General features: G+C 31.9%; 2 protein-coding genes across 2 annotated transcripts; both read left to right on the forward strand.

Moving 5' to 3' along the window:
- The first annotated feature begins 448 nt into the window (after window positions 1-448).
- LOC8276912 (EP1-like glycoprotein 4) lies at window positions 449-2,106 on the forward strand. The gene has a single exon (XM_002525833.4). It carries the CDS (start codon window positions 591-593, stop codon window positions 1,962-1,964), a length of 1,374 nt encoding a protein of 457 aa, XP_002525879.1. The 5' UTR covers window positions 449-590; the 3' UTR covers window positions 1,965-2,106.
- An 11,097-nt stretch (window positions 2,107-13,203) lies between these two features.
- LOC8276913 (G-type lectin S-receptor-like serine/threonine-protein kinase SD2-5) lies at window positions 13,204-16,746 on the forward strand. Its single transcript, XM_002525834.4, has one exon. It carries the CDS (start codon window positions 14,048-14,050, stop codon window positions 16,559-16,561), a length of 2,514 nt encoding a protein of 837 aa, XP_002525880.1. The 5' UTR covers window positions 13,204-14,047; the 3' UTR covers window positions 16,562-16,746.
- The last annotated feature ends 3,765 nt before the right edge of the window (window positions 16,747-20,511 follow it).

The following is a 20,511-nucleotide window of genomic DNA, read 5'->3' on the forward strand; positions in this document are numbered from 1 at the left end:
GTTATAGCAAAAAATAAGTTAAAAAATTTATATTTTGAATGAAAGTTTATATTGAATGAATCTAAATTAGTTTTTCATATGCGCAGCCGGATTAACTAAGAATACTATAAATGATATTGCCAACTGGAATTCTATATGAAATATAGATTATAGATCGTAGATTTACAGGCGACCATATTACCAATTTCTGTTGGCTGGAATGAAGCTTATTGCATTTCAGATTCCTATGCTTTGTCTCATATTGAACGTTGAAAACAAATCTTACGTTGTTGCTGAGAGGAAGTGGGGAAGGGGTTGTGTATTAGGATTTTGTTGTAGTTGACTACATTAAAGTCGCCAATTATATCCATAATTTCCTGTCCAGTTTCTTTTACGTGGATTGTGTTCCTTGTTAACATCATCCGCTTCCAGTTTTAGCTACGCGGTTTCACCAAAAAGTGCTTCACTTTTTTTCAAAAAAAAACTTATATGGAAGCCGACTGTTGAAGCTAATTAGAATATATCCATTATAAATAGCAGATTGTGTAATTAGCTTCTTTGCATCTCCTGTCTTTCTTCTTTCAATTTTAGCACTTAGGATTTCCTGCAATATGACCATTAATTTCTGCAGTAATTCTTTAGTCCTCTACTTTCTTTGTTTGCTTTACTTTGTTACCTTATCAAATGCTGGAACTTTTGATTACCCATCTGCAAATCTCTCTACTTCATGGAGAAATAGCCCCTCTCTTCCACATTCTGTAGAATTCACAGATGGATCGACTGTGAGAGCCATTCTTCTCAGAGGAACCTTTGGTCCAAGGTTCGCTTGCGGTTTCTTCTGCAATGGAACATGCGACTCTTATCTCTTTGCCATCTTTATTGTTCAAACCAATAGTGCTTCATATATAACCTCTCCTGCTATTGGTTTCCCTCAAGTAGTTTGGTCAGCTAACAGAAATAATCCTGTTCGCATCAATGCGACCTTGCAGTTCACATCAGGTGGAGATTTGATCTTGAAAGATGTTGATGGAACTATAGCTTGGTCTACGAATACTGCGGACAAGTCTGTTGCAGGCTTAAACTTGACTGATATGGGAAATCTTGTGCTTTTTGATGATAAAGATAGAGTAGTTTGGCAATCTTTTGATCACCCAACTGACTCTTTGGTTCCTGGACAAAAGCTGGTATCAGGAAAGAAACTTATCCCTAGTGTTTCTGCAACAAATTGGACTCAATTGAGTTTGCTTTTGATCTCCGTTACTGATGAAGGCATGTTTGCTTCAGTAGAGTCTAATCCACCACAGGTGTATGAAGAACTTCAAGTTTATGGCAAAAAGACTAATAGAGAACCAACCTATGTCACTCTTCGAAATGGAAGCTTTGCATTGTTTGCAAATTCTTCTGAGCCAAGTGAGCCAGATATGTTCGTGAACGTTCCTCAGGCCTCATCAACACAATATGCAAGATTTTTTGCTGATGGGCATTTGAGAGTTTACGAGTGGGGAACAAATGGGTGGACAGTAGTAGCAGATCTGCTTTCATCTCCAGGGTATGAATGTTTCTACCCTACAGTTTGTGGGAATTATGGCATTTGCTCAGATAGACAGTGCAGTTGTCCTTCGACGGCCTATTTCAAGCAGATAACTGATAGACAGCCTAATCTTGGGTGTTCTGCAATTACTCCCTTGTCTTGTGGAGCTTCACAAAATCATAGTTTCTTAGAGCTCAAAGATACAACCTATTCCTCCTTTCAGGCAGACCTTCAAAATGTGGATTCAGAGAGTTGCAAGATGGCTTGTCTAAAGAATTGCTCGTGCAAAGCTGCAATTTTTCAATATGGTTCTGATTCTGCCAATGGTTTTTGCTACATGCCAAATGAGATATTTTCATTGATGAACAATGATAAGGAAAAAACTCATTACAACTCTACCGTATACTTAAAGGTGCAGGATGCCCCAAAGTTGCCAAATGTTCCAGTCGTGTGAAATGCCCCAGCCGAAGCTATACTTCGTGGGCTTTTTATTTAAATAGAATAAAATAAAAAATTGTAATTTCATATATTTTTCCAACTATGTCATTTAGTAGCAAAAGTATAATATACAATTTATGTATTTTTTTCTTATTTAAGAATATGGTGGTCACAGTAGACTAATAACTTCTTAAAAGAAAAAAAATCTATGGGCTACAAATAGCCAGTATAAGGATTAAAAAAAACTATAATTATATGATATATTTAAAATATAAATAAATGAATAAAAAGGAAAAAAAATTTATTAATTATTATAAGTTTCATAACAATAAATAAGATATCTCGTATTTAAACTCATTTAAAATACAATCATATGTGATAAATGAGTATCATAAGTCAGTCTGTCTCACTCTAGAAAGGCAAGGTTGACTAAAGATTGATGTCTACCATGACTACGATTCTAAAAAAATGTGTCTTGAGAGGACTCTAGTCATGGAGATCTAGAACTCTGAAGATGAATAAGAGTACAAATCCTAATACAATAAGAACGACCTACAAATATGGAGTTCTCTCCTAAATAGATTAGAAGACCTCCAACGTCTATATAAAGAATGGGGATGTCACACACCAGGTACAAGCAATCTTACACTCTTAAACACTTTATCTACTCTCACATAAATTATTGACTTTATCATTAGAGTGAGTGGCCAGACAACCCCATCCGATGCTTCCTGACTTTTCCTTGCAGATACTCCAGAGATTGAGGCCAGCCTTCAAAGATCCTTGTTGATAACTCGCCTCAACCGACCGAGTTATCAATTGGCATTGTCTGTAGAAAACTTTATGCAAAAGCTTTGTTTTCCTACCCAATTACGCTAAATGGCAACCAATTAAGGTCAGAATGGAGATTTTCATCCGTTAGGAACTGCGAATGGGACCAGTAATTCCTCAGGTGGACCCCAATTCCTTCCATAGACCAGTCAATCTCCTTTAGGTCCTCATGAAGCTGTCATCCCGACCTCCCAGCCTTGGAGAAGAAATCTTCTCAATGATTTCACGCTCGAGAAAATTTTCAGTGGAAATTACACCTAGAGAGGTCCATCTCTAGTTGAAAATCTTTCGGTTGTTTGGCAAAGGGAGATAGGACAAAGGCTGCTAGCACCTTTGTCCCAAGCTCCAATCTTCATTTTGCATGTCACACCTTATAGCCGACCTCTGGCCCCGGGTTTTCCTTAGAGTCATTAGTAGCCATTGCCAGAGGACGTTGCTATGTATAATCGACAGGTGGAAGAGATTAAAAAGTATTATAAAAGTGTTATAGCTCAGACACTTGCAAGGCAGCCTACACTAGTAAGTACAAGTCGTGTTCCTACAACATCTGAGCATACCTTAGGTATCGATACGCCACCGACTATATAGATCCCGAGAACGACAAATACTCGGACGGAGGATAGTAGATCTTGTAAGAGAAACAACCGAGTTAGAAATATCGAAGAGGGAGTTCTAGTTCTCAAACCCATGATTCTACATGGATTGAGGATATCATCAATAAAAGAATTAATGATACCTTGAAGAAGTATCATGCGGGGAGAATAATGAGAGAATAAATAATCTTTAAGGGCAATCCTTTATGCTCGAGCATCCTAGTGGAGCATTTTCTTGAGAAATTGAGGCTCCCGCCTTTGGATTCTTATGATGGTTTAGGAGATCCTCTAGGCCATGTTAATAATTTCAATATTAAAATGGGATTGCATAATGTATCAGAGCCTATCAAGTGCAGGATTTTTCCCACAAGCCTAAAAGAAAGTGTTCAAAAGTGGTATAAGAGCTTGCCAGATGGCTCTATATATGATTTTGCTACGTTGTTGAACTATTCAAAGATCGATTCATAGCATACCTTCGAAGAAGAGGTCAAGTGACTTGAAAAAGTGTATCCAGAGGCATGATGAAATTTTGAAGGATTTTATAGAAAGATTCAACAAGGAAGCTGTCCAGGTTAAAACACTCGACTAGGATATAACTATTGACGTGATGACCGACCATATCTATATGAAAAAGTTCAAGGACTCGCTAATTATCCATCCTCTAGAGTCATACGCTAAGCTCATGGACCGAGCTCACAGTTTTATCAGACTGGATGAAGATTACAAAGTGGGAAGGAGATCCGATTATGATAATCGATCGATATGTAAATCTGACCAGCCTAAGCAGGAGTCCAGAGATGACAAAAGGAAGGGTGACTCAAGGAGTAATGGCATGAGATGCATATAATATGAGATATTTATTTATGAAATTTTAATAACCCAATAAACAACTAAATATAAGGGATATGAAAATTTTGTAAGAAACCAATAATCACCCACTAGAAATCCATCAACGAGGATCTCCATTTCTTACTAGGAAGTGTGAGATTAGCCTAGTTAGTGGGAGGCATCATTTTGATTTAAAGACCAAAATCAAAATGTAATTACATAACAAGTCACTAACAATTTATTATTCTTTGCAGATTTAAAATGGCCCCCTTCAATCCACTTGCAAGCATACTTAATGCTGACCGGTTGATTGGACAGAATTTCATTAATTGGCTTAGGAATTTGAGAATAGTTCTTAATTTTGAGCATATTGCTTATGTCCTTCATACTAGGGTTCCTAGTCCCCTTCCTGCAGGGGCATCAGAAGAGGAACATGCTACACTTGAGAAGTGGCACTCTAATGACATGCAAGCTAGGTGTTATATCATGACTTCCATGATTAATGAGCTGTAGAGACAACATGACAAAATAATTGATGTTGTTAGCATCATTCTTCACTTTCAAGAGTTGTATGGTGAACAAAGCAGAACTGCTAGATAATATATATCAAAACAGTTGTTTGGGTCTAAGATGGCTGAGGGTGCTAATGTGTTAGCACATGTACTTCAATTTGATTGAGCATCTTGAGATTTTAAATTTTCAATAGATGCTAATCTACATATTGATTTGATACTACAGTTCTTGCATGATTCCTTTTCCATGTTCATTATGAAAATTCATATGAACAAAATTGAGTGTACACTAGCTGGGCTCCTTAATCAAATAGTGATAGCTTAAGGAACTATGCAGGGTAAAGGTAAGGAGACTACTCTTATCTTTGCTTCGACTAGTAGGACTTAGTCAAAGAAAAAGGCAAAGGGCAGATCTGTTATTAAATCCATTGGCAAGGTCTTCAAGGCTAGAGGCAAAGGAAAGGGTAAGGAAGTGTCTAATGACAAAGGGAAGTGTTTCTTTTGTCAAAAGGAAGGACACTGGAAACGCAATTATGTTGAGTATCTGAAATCCTTGAAAGTCAAGGAAAGTGAAGGTACTATTATCTTTTGTGTTTCTGAATCTTTTTTTCATTTGGTTCATCATCATCTAATTCTTGGGTGTTAGATTCTGGTGCTAGTACTCATGTTTGTAGTTCTATACAGGATCTGGCAGCAAGTAGGATCCTTAAGAAGTATGAGATAATTCTGAAGATTGGGAATGGAGCAAGTGTTACTGCAGTCGCCATAGGAACTACTTTTGTTATTTTATCTACTAGATGTAAACTAATATTAGAGGACTACTTATATGTACCTAAGGCATATAGAAACATCATGTTACTTTTTGCTTTAGTAGTTAAGAATTATGAATTCAAGTTTGCAAAGATGTTTGCCAAGTTCATTTTGGAAATGAATATATTGCATATTGTACTTTAATTAATGGTCTCTATTATTTAAATTTATATGTAGATAAAGCTGAAACACATAATGTAAATATAAATGCCAAAGCAACCAAAGATCTAAATCTGAGATATTTTTGGCATCTTAGATTAAGTCATATTATAAAAGAAAGAATCACTAAATTGGTTAAAATGGGATTAGTGAATTCCATTGTTCCTGAACCATATCCGACGTGTGAATCTTGTCTTCAAGGTAAAATGACACGATCACCCTTTACAAGACAAAGGGAATGAGACTCGAATGTTTTAGGACTGATACATAGTGATGTATGTGGACCTTTTAACATTATGGCACGTGGTGGTTATATTTATTTCATTACCTTTACTAATGATTTATCACAGTGTGGGTATTTGTATCTTATGAGATATAAGTCTGAATCCTTTGAAAAGTTTAAAGAATTTAAAGCTGAAGTGGAGAATCAGACAGGCCTAAGTATTAAAGCCCTTCGATCTGATCGAGGTGATGAATATTTGAGCAATGAGTTTGATCAGTTCCTAAAGGAACATGGCATTGTTTCATAGTTAACTCCCCCTGGAACACCACAATTGAATGGTGTATCTAAAAGGAGGAATCACACCTTATTAGACATGGTACAATCGATGATGAGCTTTATTGATTTACCAACTTCCTTATGGGGATATGCCTTCCTTACAACATTATATCTTTTGAACAGAGTTCCTTCTAAGTCTGTCCTTAAAACTCCATATGAGATATGGACTGGAAGGGAACCCAATCTTAAAGATTTAATATTTGAGGCTATCCAGCTTTTGTTAGAAAGCTAAGAACAGAAAAACTGGAACCCCAATCTACTAAAGGAAGATTTGTTGGATATGCTAAAGAAACAAAAGATATCATTTCTATTTCTGTTGATATGACCATTATTATTAGCAGCGATGCTATCTTTCTTGAAAAATAGTTTATTCAAGATAATAGGAGTAAAAAGAAGATAGAATTCGATGAAGTGTCATTTGAACAATGAATCAGTCAAGACCAATTAATAAACCATCGCCTATCAACCCTATCACTACATTACCTTGAAGGTCTAGTAGAATTTTTTATCCACCAAATAGATATTGCATGCTCCATGGGAATGTAAAGAAGTTATTTACTTATGGAGATGCAGATCATATAGATGATCCTACTAGTTATTAAGAAACAATATCAGATATTGATTCTAGCAAATGGCATAAGGCAATGAGATTAAAAATGGATTCCATGTATAAGAATGAAGTTTGAGATCTTGTAGACCCTCGTATTGTACCTATAGGGAACAAATTGGTTTATAAGAGAAAGATTGGTTCTGATGAAAAGGTTAAAGCTTTCAAAGCTAGGCTAGTGGCGAAAGGATATCGCCAAAGGTAAGGAATTGACTATGAGGATACTTTCTCTCTTATAGCCATGTTTAAATCTATTAGGATTTTATTAGCCATTGTTGCATACTATGATTGTGAGATTTAGCAGATGGATGTCAAAACAGCCTTCCTTAATGGATATATTAAGGAGGACATCTATATGGACCAACCTAAGGGCTTTGAATCCAAGGGCACTCATAATTAAGTATGCAAACTTAAGAGATCCATTTATGGTTTTAAGCAAGCTTCGAGGAGTTAGAACATTCGTTTTGATGATGCAATCAAATCATTTGGTTTCATCAACAATGTGGATGAACCCTATGTGTATAAGAAGGTTAGCGGAAGTACTATCACTTTTTTTGTACTTTATGTAGATGATATATTGTTGTTTGGAAATGATATAGGCATGTTGAATTCCATGAAAGTATGGTTGTCAAAGATTTTCTCCATGAAAGACTTAGGTGAAGCAACCTATATTCTGGAAATTCATATCTATAGAGATAGATCGAAAATGACTATAGGGCTTTCTCAAAGTCTTTACTTATATAAGGTGTTGAAGAAATTCAACATGCTTGATTCTAGGAGAGCATTGTTACCTTTTAGGCATGGTATTCATCTTTCAAAAGACATGTCTCCAAAGACATATGGTGAAAGAGAATAGGATTCCATATACTTCAGCAATTGGAAGTTTAATGTATGCTATATTATATACTGGGCCAAATATTGCCTATGCTGTGATTATTACTAACAGGTTTCAGTCTAACCCAAGCGAGGAGCACTGGACAACGGTCAAGAATATCTTTAAGTACGTGCGAAGGACTAAAGATATATTCTTGACATATGGTAGAGGAGAATTCTTTTTACTTTTTGGTCCATACATTGTGATATTATTATATAATGAATATCTTTTTATTTATGACAGTTGTCTTTTATTCATTTTTATAGTAATATAATTATTGAATGAGTTCAATAATATTTATTAAAGAATCCATTCTTAAGATTTAAGAATATGAGTGACGGATGATCTGTAGAGTAAATATTATATAATAGTACTTGGTCGTAGGATTAAATATTGGACATCTTTAATTCGGAAGACCAACATAATGTGTTTAACCTTATGATTAGTATGAGATACTAATATATATGTGATGGTGAGTCTCATGCCATTTAGTATGAGTTACTGAGTTAATCATTATGAGTCACTTGTGAGACAAATGGACTGAACATGACTTGCAAAAATAATAAATCACATGGATAATTTACTTAAATTATTGATTTATATTAAGTTATGATGGTATAACTAATCTTTAGACTTGAGATGACAAAGTGGTCTCATGAATATGTAATTGAAATTTGTTTATGCTATAGGTATCTGTTCATTATAAGAATGGGTACTTGCAGATAATGACTCGAGTTGCATATGCATGGAAGCAGGTGTTCATCAACAAGGAATCCATTGCTTTGAGTAAATAAGAAGAATGTCCTATGTGATCCGGCAACATCTTGATTAGAAAATCATTGACCGAGTAATTATGATTAATGAAAAAAGGGGTTTTCGTATTAATCATATTTAGTCAAGATGTATAGTGGATTTGTCTATTCCATGATCCTCGCTTGATCGGGATATTATTCGGTGGAAGGATTTAATTACATGGTAATGATAAATAATAGATTCATAGATAACCAATACCTTTATTATTAATTTGATAATTATAATATGTTGGTAGACATCATAATTTATGGGAACAATTGAGAGACAATTATTTACTTGTTCTCTTAATTGATTAAATTGGTTTAATTAATATTAAAGAGTTTAATATTAAATTATCATGGCCAATTAATATGGTACCTAGAAAGTCATACACGTTAAGATCGACTCAGGCAAAGGGAAGGACTTGACTTATACCTCAGGTAGGAATACTAGCATCTTTTGAAGTTAAAATCCGTATTGATAATGTTAAAATATATATTGAGGATCTTTTATACACATCATCATAAAAGATTTATGATAACACGTATAAGTGGATAAATATATTAATGATAATTTGTCATTAACATCATGAACCAAAATATAATTTTACATTATCAATATATCAATATTCAAAATGATTTTGAATTTACTAGTAACCTAACTTTTGAAAAGAAAATGATACAGAGAAGAAGAAGAAGTGTTCTTGGTTTTTTCAAAGAATTCAAGCTATACCAAAGAGTCCATTGTGTGAGATAATTTAGAGAATTTGCATTTGCAAATCTCTATTTGATTCTCTATCAAATTCAATATCAAAACAAGAGAAGAAATCAGTTCTTCAAGATTTCATGTTCTTCATTTCTTCATTAAAGGAAAAAATTCATTTTTCTAACTTAAACCTCAATTTCAACTTGTAAAACCTAATTTTCAAGTGTTGTGAATCAATTTCTTGCTTCCCTGCAATGTATATGTGATATATAATAAACATTGCTAATATGACGAATCAATTAGGTATTTTTATTTTTAATGGTCAAATCAGCAAAAATATACCGAGAAAATGTTAGATACCTTAAATTAAAACAGAAAATAGAAGTAATGGTATCAAAAAGAAAAAAATAAAAATATTAACACCAATTGGATCCCAATATAAATTTGTAGTCATAATCTTAATAGGAAATGATGATTATTATGGGTAAATAATATTGAGTCACCAAACTATGCCATTCATAATAAACCGGTAACAAATATTTGATTTATAACTAAATGGCTAATGAATTTTAATGTTAATAACACCGATGAGTTTTATGTAATAAAAATATGCTGAAATTTTAATTTTAAATGATAAATGGAGGATACATTTTTGTTATAAAGTACAAATTTTGATGACCATCTATGTTATTTACTCTCCAGATGTACTAGAAAAATTCACTTGTGTTGTTAAATTAAAGTTACCAATAAATTAGTTACAAACCAAAAATTTGACACTTTTTTATTATAAAGTGTAAAATTTGATAATTACTAAATTATTTAATTATTGTACCTATATTTATGAGAATAGATACCTCATACAATTAGAGGGTTTGAAATTACATAAATCTTCTCTAAATATGCTATGAGTGACACCAATAACTCTAGGTGCTAAAAGGCAAAATTTTAATTTAAGCTAAATTTAATATAATTTTCATTTTTTAAGGACTGAATTTCAATTAAATATAATTATAGTTAGTCCTTAATTGGTAAGATTTCTTGCCATTCAAAGTAAGAGGTCTCGAGTTTGAAATCTTATTCTATCTTTTTTAGAGTTAACTTTTTAAGTAAATTACACAAACAATTTTTCACTTTTAGCTTTTGGCTTTTATATTACGGAAGATCTTAAATTTTAATATGTAAAAATAAATTTTCTAAATTTTATTAAAATATCACTAAATTTTTGTTGTCTATTTTCGTTTGAGAAATCAACAGAAAAATTACTTGAATTCACATGAAATGTTCTTTTAAAAAAAAAATACATCAAAAGTTTTTTTTTTCCGCGTCAGCATATGTTTCCACCAACCTAAAACTAAACTAAAAACTGACAGAAAGCTAAAATTACAAACTATGGCTAAATTCAGCCCTCTAATTAAATCATCGTTAATTTGTGAGGTAGAAAATGAGACTGAATAGCAGTAAATAGGAGAGAAAATTACAAATGTGGTGTTTTTAATTTTTTCTATTTTAATATTTAAATTATTTTTTTGAATTGAGTATCTAAATCCGATAAAAATGTTAATATAGTGTCTCTAGCCGATTTTATAGGCTAAAATATTTATTTAATTTATTTTAAATAGTAAATTAACTTAAATTCTTATTCATTTTAGTACTATTTATTTAAAATTTTATTTTTTTTTAAAAAGATTAAAAGAAGAAATAATAAAATTATTTTATTTTCTCATGTATTCAAATAAAAATTAAAAAATATTGAAACTCATTTTTTTTTATTTTTATACATTCGCCTTAAAAATAAAAATAAAATATATCTTTTCATCTCAAAACAGTAGAAAAAGAAAATATATATATATAAAATTTTAAAAAATTATTTTTAGAAATAAAAATACGGTGAGTGATTTTTAAAAAAATTAAAAATTAAAAATTTCATCCAACATTTATTTTAGTGTTAAAAAAAGATATAATAGACAATAGAAAAAACAAAAAAAAATTAAGGAAAATAAAAAAGTAGAAAAAATTGTAAGCAATGATGAATAAGGATATTTAGATAATTTTATATGTAAAATGAGTTTATTTTAACCTGTAAAAAAACATGTAAGAGATACTAAAATATATAGAAATTAATAATTCAAATACTTAATTAAAAAATAATTTAAAAACTAAAATAGAAAAATTAAAATACTAAAATTTATAATTATTCCTAAATAAAATGACAAAAAAATATTGAGTTTTAATTGATAAAAGAAGAGGAAAAGAAAATTGCCTGTGTGAGAGCTCGAGAACTTGAACCCTTTTTTGGGTTAAGAATCATAAGAGCAAATCCAGAACAGCAAGTATCCCACAAATTATTCTTATCATAACATTACAAATAATAGATAATAACAAATTATATGAAATAATACATATATATATAAATGTCCGACAGCTAAGATATTCTTAATATGTTTATTTAATATTTGACACATTAAATTTTTGTTCTGACATATATACTTAAGATATAGAATTTAAGTTTATATATAGTTTTATAATTTTTCTAATAATATAGTGATTAATAAGTTACATTTCTAATCAAATAATAATATTAATTCTATTATAAAAGATAACATATTAATTATATTTAATATTTTATTAACTAATAAATTATTTTTCTAATTAGATAATACTTCTAATTCTAGAAAATAACATCGTAATTTATATTTTTAATATTGTATTCAATAATAAATTTTTAATCTAAAAGATAATAATATCAATTATAATGATAGTACTAATTTATATAATACTAAAATTAATTAATAAATATTTATAAAATAATTTTTATATTATTTCATTAATAACATTTTTAAGAAATCAAGAAAAATATTTAAAAATAGTTAGTTTGCTATTATGTTTTAAAATATTATAAATTAATATTAAATATTAAAAATTTATTAAAATAGATCTATAAGATTGATTTTATAATTAAAATAATAAAAACAGTCGTATAACACACAAATAAACAACTTTATTAATGAATATGAAAGGTTCAGAATAAAAAGAAAAAAAGAGGGAAAGAGGAAGTAAAGGAGTGTTGATAGGAGCAAAGAACATATAGAGGATATTTAAAGTAAAAATGAATTTTGGTACATAATCAACACGCAAATTCACAAAAATCAAAACCACACCGTGCAGCCATTGAGTGAGCATCAAAAGAAAAGAAAAAAAAAAACACACCCATATTTTTTCTTTCTTACTTTTTTCATTTATAAAAAACCAAAACATGTAAAAAAAAAAAAAGAAAAAGAACCAATTGAGTTTATTGACGCATGGACTGTTTTATCAGATTCTTCTAAAATATGACGACGAATTGAGTTTATTTTTTAGGATAGATTTGTCTAGTTTTGTTGAATTACCTGTCTAGAGAAGCCAATGATCTCCTACCGTGAAGAAACTTAAAAAGAAAGGATCCAAACTAATTATAATAATGTAATGAAAGATTAAAATCAAAGGATGAAATCATCTTTAGTTTACACCCCTCGATGTGTAAAAAATTTTATGATTTATTTATTTTATTATTATAATACATTAGCTGCCGTGTCAATATTTCGTTAACTATTCAAACGGGAATGTGATATCAAAGGTTTATTTATTACCTAACTTATAATTGAAAGTGTTTTATGTTACAAATTAAAAAATTTGAAAACTTTAGTGACATAAAGGGTAAAAGTTAAGGATTGTATTTTTAATTAAAAAATATTAAATATAAACCCTTAATTTTTTATAGAGTGAAAATTGAGAAAGAAATATAAGATATATAGTGGTCAATCTAAAAAAACTTCATCCTCTTACTAACATATACTAATCATATTTTTAATTAAAAAATATTAAATATAACAAAATAAGATGTGAAATCCATATGAGCCCCAAAAGAAAACCAACCCATCCCTCTAACACTAAAATGTATTTGATTAAATAAATAAATGAATATAACCAACCTTTGAGATGTTAAATTGTAGTCAAATCTCAGATGTTCGAGACTGAAGTTCAGTTAATTTTGCTTTTTTACACCTCTCTCGCTGCGGTGAAGACAAGGGAAAATTCCCTCTGATTCTCGAACAAAGACTGTTCACGAGTTGCGTTCGACAATTTCGAGTGAAATTTGCAATGATGAAGAGCAAAATGAAGATCATGGCCATGGGGTTGTATTTTTATTAGGAGTAGAAATTCAGACCCTGCTCCTATTAAGTATTGACGGAGACTGCCAGTTGCCAATTCTATTGAAGATGATAATAAAGGTAAATGGGTAGTTTCTGAGGCTGCTTTGAAGAGTAAAATCATGGGTTTCTAGTGCTGATCTCAGTGCCTCCTTCAGTTTGTTCCATTTTGTTTTTCATTATTTTATAACATTTCCTCACTCATACGTTACTTGTAGAGCATTTATATGTTGCTTATTGCATTTCAGATTCCTATACTTTGTCTTATATTAGAAGTTGAAAACAAATCTTCATTGTCGTTGTGGGGAAGTGGGGAAGGGGTTCTGTATTAGTACTTCAATTTTTTCCCTACGCAAAATGATGATAAGAATGCGAGTAGTTGACTACATCAAAGCCGCCAATTGTATCCATAATTTCCTGCCCAGTTTCTTTCAAGTGGATCGAGTTCCCGGTCAAGGTCATCATCCACTTCCAGTTTTAGTTACGCGCTTTCACCAAAAAGTGCTTCACTTTTTTTTTTTTACTGAAGTTGACTGTTGACTTGAAGCTAATTGGTGTATATCCATTATAATTAGCAAATTGTTTAATTAGTTTCTTTGCATCTCTTATCTTTCTTCTGCTGTTAGCACTTGGTTTCCTGCAATGACCACTAGTTTCTGCACTAATTCTTTAGTCCTCTACTTTCTTGGTTTGCTTTACTTTGTTAACTTATCAAATGCTGAAACTTTTGATTACCCATCTGCAAATCTCTCTACCTCATGGAGAAATAGTCCCTCTCTTCCACATTCTATAGAATTCACAGATGGATCGACTGTGAGAGCCATCCTTCTCAGAGGAACCTTTGGTCCAAGGTTCGCTTGCGGTTTCTTCTGCAATGGAACTTGCGACTCTTATCTCTTTGCCATCTTTATTGTTCAAACCAATAGTGCTTCATATATAACCTCTCCTGCTATTGGTTTCCCTCAAGTAGTTTGGTCAGCTAACAGAAATAATCCTGTTCGCATCAATGCGACCTTGCAGTTCACATCAGGTGGAGATTTGATCTTGAAAGATGTTGATGGAACTATAGCTTGGTCTACGAATACTGCGGACAAGTCTGTTGCAGGCTTAAACTTGACTGATATGGGAAATCTTGTGCTTTTTGATGATAAAGATAGAGTAGTTTGGCAATCTTTTGATCACCCAACTGACTCTTTGGTTCCTGGACAAAAGCTGGTATCAGGAAAGAAACTTATCCCTAGTGTTTCTGCAACAAATTGGACTCAATTGAGTTTGCTTTTGATCTCCGTTACTGATGAAGGCATGTTTGCTTCAGTAGAGTCTAATCCACCACAGGTGTATGAAGAACTTCAAGTTTATGGCAAAAAGACTAATAGAGAACCAACCTATGTCACTCTTCGAAATGGAAGCTTTGCATTGTTTGCAAATTCTTCTGAGCCAAGTGAGCCAGATATGTTCGTGAACGTTCCTCAGGCCTCATCAACACAATATGCAAGATTTTTTGCTGATGGGCATTTGAGAGTTTACGAGTGGGGAACAAATGGGTGGACAGTAGTAGCAGATCTGCTTTCATCTCCAGGGTATGAATGTTTCTACCCTACAGTTTGTGGGAATTATGGCATTTGCTCAGATAGACAGTGCAGTTGTCCTTCGACGGCCTATTTCAAGCAGATAACTGATAGACAGCCTAATCTTGGGTGTTCTGCGATTATCCCCTTGTCTTGCGGAGCTTCAAAAAATCATAGTTTCTTAGAGCTCAAAGATACAACCTATTCCTCCTTTCAGACAGACCTTGAAAATGTGGATTCAGAGAGTTGCAAGATGGCTTGTTCAAAGAATTGCTCGTGCAAAGCTGCAATTTTTCAATATGGTTCTGATTCTGCCAGTGGTTTTTGCTACATGCCAAATGAGATATTTTCATTGATAAACAATGATAAGGAGAAAACTCATTTCAACTCTACTGTATACTTAAAGGTGCAAGATGTTCCAGTTGTGCAAAACGCCCCAACTACAGAAGCTTTACTTCCTCAGCGAAAAAAGAAAAGCCGTACAGCAACTATATTATGGTCCAGCCTTGGATCTTTGTCAGGTTTGCTTCTTGTGATTGGAATTCTAGCGTCATTAGCATGGAAGAAAAGCGATAATGATGGATATGAGGAAGATTTTTTGGACCAAGTACCAGGAATGCCTACAAGATTTTCATATGAAGATTTAAAATCCTTGACAGAGAACTTCTCCAAGATGCTTGGTGAGGGAGGATTTGGCTCAGTTTTTGAGGGGACTCTAATTAATGGAACCAAGATAGCGGTGAAGCGTCTCAATGGTTTAGGCCAAGTTAAGAAATCATTTTTGGCTGAGGTTGAGTCTATTGGCAGCATCCACCATATGAATTTGGTAAGATTGCTCGGATTTTGTGCTGATAAATCACATAGGCTTCTTGTTTATGAATTTATGTCTCGTGGGTCTTTGGAGAAATGGATCTTCCATCAAAGCCTTGAGTTTGTTCTTGATTGGAGGCAGAGAAAGAAGATTATCCTTGATATTGCAAAAGGACTCGCATATCTCCATGAAGATTGTACACAAAAGATCATTCACTTAGATATCAAACCCCAAAACATTCTTTTAGACCAGAAGTTTAGCGCGAAGATCTCTGATTTCGGATTGTCTAAACTGATGGATCGAGATCAAAGCAAAGTTGTGACAGCCATGAGAGGAACTCCTGGATATTTGGCTCCGGAATGGTTAAGCTCAATAATCACAGAAAAAGCAGATATCTACAGCTTTGGAGTTGTTATGCTGGAAATGTTATGCGGAAGGCGAAATGTTGATCACTCTCAGCCAGAAGAACAGATGCATTTACTAACCCTTTTCGAGAAGGCGGCCCAAGAGGATAAACTGAAGGATCTAGTTGATAATTTCTGCGAAGACATGCAATTACATATGGCAGAAATAGTGAATATGATGAAGGTTGCAGCATGGTGTCTGCAGAAGGATTATGCAAAGAGGCCTTCTATGTCAGTGGTGGTTAAAGTCTTGGAAGGTGTTACAGAAGTTGAACATAACCTAGACTACAACATATCCAATCCGACATCGATAACAGCAGTGGCAACAAATAGTACTCAAATGTTTCCATCTGTTCTATCTGGACCAAGATAACAGTTCTAAGTCGGCAAGAAACCCAGAGTCATAAGTTGCAGACTATTGTATCATTTGCAATTTATGTCAGCACTAAATTCAGAAGGTAATATACTGCAGGCACGTAATCATGTTACAGCAATGAACTTGTCGAGAGCCTGTCACAAAGATTATATTATATTTATTCCACTGGGTTCTGCATCCAAGATCACATCTCCCATGCCTGTTAATTAATTTTATATTTATTGTCCTTGGTTATGCATTTTCAACATGGAAATTTGATAGTTAAGGTATAACTAGGATTAGACATGATGCTACACTATTTATATTGACCCATTCTAATCTACTATGGGTTTATAATAATTTATAAACTTATGATAATTAATATTCTTTTAGTTTTGTTGGGTGGAAATTTGATGTTGAGCGTGCCACGTGTGTAGGTATACAAATATTTGTAATTAATGCGTTTTAGTTAATTTCTTTAATTAGATTTCTTGTGAATTTTTAAATTTTTTTATTACAATTTACTTAGATCCTAAAAAAATACCATAAAGAATTAATTGCACAGCAGTAAGTGTTTGTAAATGAATAAACTGAAAGACTTGTATTGCTGAAAATTTATATAAATAATTGAGTGTTTAAAATAAACATAAATATAAGGAAATGATTGAAAAATAAAATTTGCTAAAAGCTAAAAGTATATGCAGAGAGAACTTGTGTTTGCAGTCGGTTTTTTTTATATTTATCTTTATGTTGGTCTCTTTGTATGTTATTGTCTTACTCTTTTTAAAGAGATTTTCATATTTCAGTTTATTTGGGGATTTTCTTTCACTTTGTATGCCACCACGACCTATTATCTCCTTTTTTAGGAAATGGGAGTAACTGTCTCCCCTCTTCTTCGTATGTCTTTTTTAACTAACCACCACCCAAGTTAACTAGCTTAATTAAATAAATAAATAAATAAATTTAATTAATTAACTAATTAGATTAATAACTATGGGCTTCGGGCTTAGAGTTTTACTTTATGAGCCCAAAATAAAAATAATCATAGGTCAAACAATATCGCCATCTTATATGTATTGGCCAATTACACGTATAATTTAACTCAATTCAATTTAATTATATATCCTCTATTTAACACATACAGCTATAAATAAGCCATTTTTTTCTTATTTTTCTTTTATTTTATTATTTTTGTGGATTTCTCTCTTTATCGGTGGCATCTTTTCATCACAACCACCTTGCACCGGAAAATACACCAGCTCGCTCTCCTCGCCTGTCGTAGCCGTCTTTACTAATCGCACAATGTCAAAGAGGACAAGCATCACAACGTCGACACTTGTTCGTTTGCTACTGTCTCTTCTTCGTTCAATGATGTTGGCACTGCATCAATAATCTTCCCTTCACCAATCAGACAATCTTCACCGCTGTAAGCTTCAACCAAGAGCTAGTTGGTTTGGTTCAAACCAAAACTCATCTCCTCTGTACGTGACTCTTTGAGTTAATTGGTGAGATTCTATTTACATAAATTCTTGGTAATGGAAAGTATACCCATCTGCAAAAAAAAAAAAAAAAAAAATTTCAAGTTTATCATAGAAAAAGGCTAAAAAGGCAGTTTTTTTTTTTACCCAAAATATTTCATTTTTGTGTGTTTATTTGTTGAGTAATTGTGTATAATTATATTTAAATTGTTAGAAATTTTTTTTAGGATGTAGTTTGATATGTATGAAAAAATTAAATTTTTTCATATTGGATCCCCAAGAACATTTCCAATTTAAAGTTCTGGATCCCTAAATACCAATTTACTTGGGGATCTCGACTCCTTTTTTTTTTTCAGTTGAATCTCCAAGAACATTTACAACTTGGGGTTCTAGGGGTCTTGAACTTTGTTTTTCTCTATATTGGATCCCTAAGAACATTTCCAACTTAGGATACTCGAATTAAAATATTATCAATTAACTTGGGGAACCCGATAGATAAAATTAGAGCCCCAAGAACTACTTTTATTTGGGATCTCATATTAAATTACTATCAGTTCCCTAAGAACAATTCTAACTTGGGGAACTACTTGAGGCTCCACTTTAAATATCTTATTAGTATTCCTTGAGGAACCATATATTTCTAGGACCAATAAAATATTTAAATTATAACATGCTTAGTTCTCACACCTATACAATCAGGCTTTTATCCTTAAGATTTCTAACAATTTAAATAATTAAAACGTGTGCACTTATTTGTTTATTTTACAGTTATAGATCAGGCTTGTAAGCCTTCATCTCCTGTGAGGGGGGAACATATCTCTAATTTGGAATTAGTGGAGCATCATCTTTCTCCTCGTAACTAGTGGAAGATTACCCCCCCTTGCTCTACATTTTATCTCATTACCTGTGACAAGACATCCTAGCCTAATAGCCTAGGACTTAATTGAGGTAAAGTTGAAGTAATTGTTATAGCAATGTTAGCCATAATACTACTAAGTTGGTGCATCAAATCATTGGTTGCTTTCTTTTGGCTCTCCATAAAAATATTGTGAACCATTTCTATATACTTGGGTGCAACCTCTACTTGTATCATGAAAATATTAATCATAGAGTGATTAGTATCAGAAATGTTAACTAAAGATAAAACATCATTTTACTCCCCCAACAACTACATTTTCTGTTGGAGGTATTAACGCCTCATATAGCTGAATATTTTGAGGCGTTATGCCTCTTTCACTTTGTTCCTCAAGGAACAAAACCTTATTGTCTTGCTTTATCAGCACTAACTCCGGCGTCTTGAGACCCCATAATATCTTTTTCAGTAATATTTTTAGTTTTAAGTGTTATGAGAATTGGTCTCATCGGGCGTGCCAAAATATGTTTGGTAAAAATTTAAGGCTGAGCATGCCACATGTGTAGGTACACAAATCTTTGTAATTAATGCGCCTTAATTGATTTCTTTAATCAGGTTTCTTATGAATTTCTAAGATCTTTTACTACAATTTGCTTAGATCCTCAAAAAATATAATAAAGAATTAATTACATAACAATAAGTGTTTGTAAATGAATAAGCTAAAAAATTTATATTGCTGGAAATTTGTATAAACAATTAAGTGTTTGAAACGAACATAAATACAAAGAAATAATTGAAAAATAAAGTTTTGCTGAAATTTAAAAGTATTTGCAGAGAATTTGTGTTTGAGATATTTGAGTTTTGCAGTCGTTTTTTTAATGTTCATATTTATATTGGTCCCCTTGTCTGGTATTGCCATGTTCTTTTTATAGAAATCCACATGTTTTAGTTTATTTGAGAATCTTCTTTTACTTTGTGTACCACCAGGACCCATTATCTCTTTCTTTTTTAAAAATTGAGAGTAACTGTCTCTCCTCCTCTTCCACTACTCTTTCTTCACGTGCCTTTTTTAACTAACCACTACCAAAATTAACTAGCTTAATTAATTAGACAAATAAATAAATTTAATTAATTTAATTAATTAACTAATTAGATTAATAATTATGAATTTTAGACTTTTACTTTTACTTTACGAACCAAAAAAAATAATGATAGACTAAATAAGTTTTAATAATTTATTAATATAATTAGATATTAAATGAACCAACGATATATAGTACTTATCAAAGAACAATTTTTCTTTTATAAGTATCCATCTATTTCTTAAATTTAGCCCGTGATATTTGATAATTATATAATTTGTTTATATAATTTTAGTTTATATATAAGTTTACTAACAATCTAAATTAGTAAAAAATATATAAAATTAAAAAATTAATTAAAATAATACCAACTGATTCTTTATTATTGAAAAATAAATTTTACAATAGTAGACTACTATAATGATCCCTTTGGCAAAACTCGGGTAAATTGCTCAGCTGGTACCAAATTTTTAGAAAGTATATTAAATTGATATCAAGACTTTAATTTGAATCAAAATAGTACCAAAATTACAGGAAAGTATATCAATTTAGGCC

This window comes from Ricinus communis, chromosome 5 (assembly GCF_019578655.1).
Source record: "Ricinus communis isolate WT05 ecotype wild-type chromosome 5, ASM1957865v1, whole genome shotgun sequence".
Taxonomy (NCBI): domain Eukaryota; kingdom Viridiplantae; phylum Streptophyta; class Magnoliopsida; order Malpighiales; family Euphorbiaceae; genus Ricinus; species Ricinus communis.

Bases quoted from the DNA above. Each gene is read 5' to 3' on its own strand.
- LOC8276913 (XM_002525834.4), top strand. From the start codon at position 14,048: ATGACCACTAGTTTCTGCACTAATTCTTTAGTCCTCTACTTTCTTGGT.
- LOC8276912 (XM_002525833.4), top strand. From the start codon at position 591: ATGACCATTAATTTCTGCAGTAATTCTTTAGTCCTCTACTTTCTTTGT.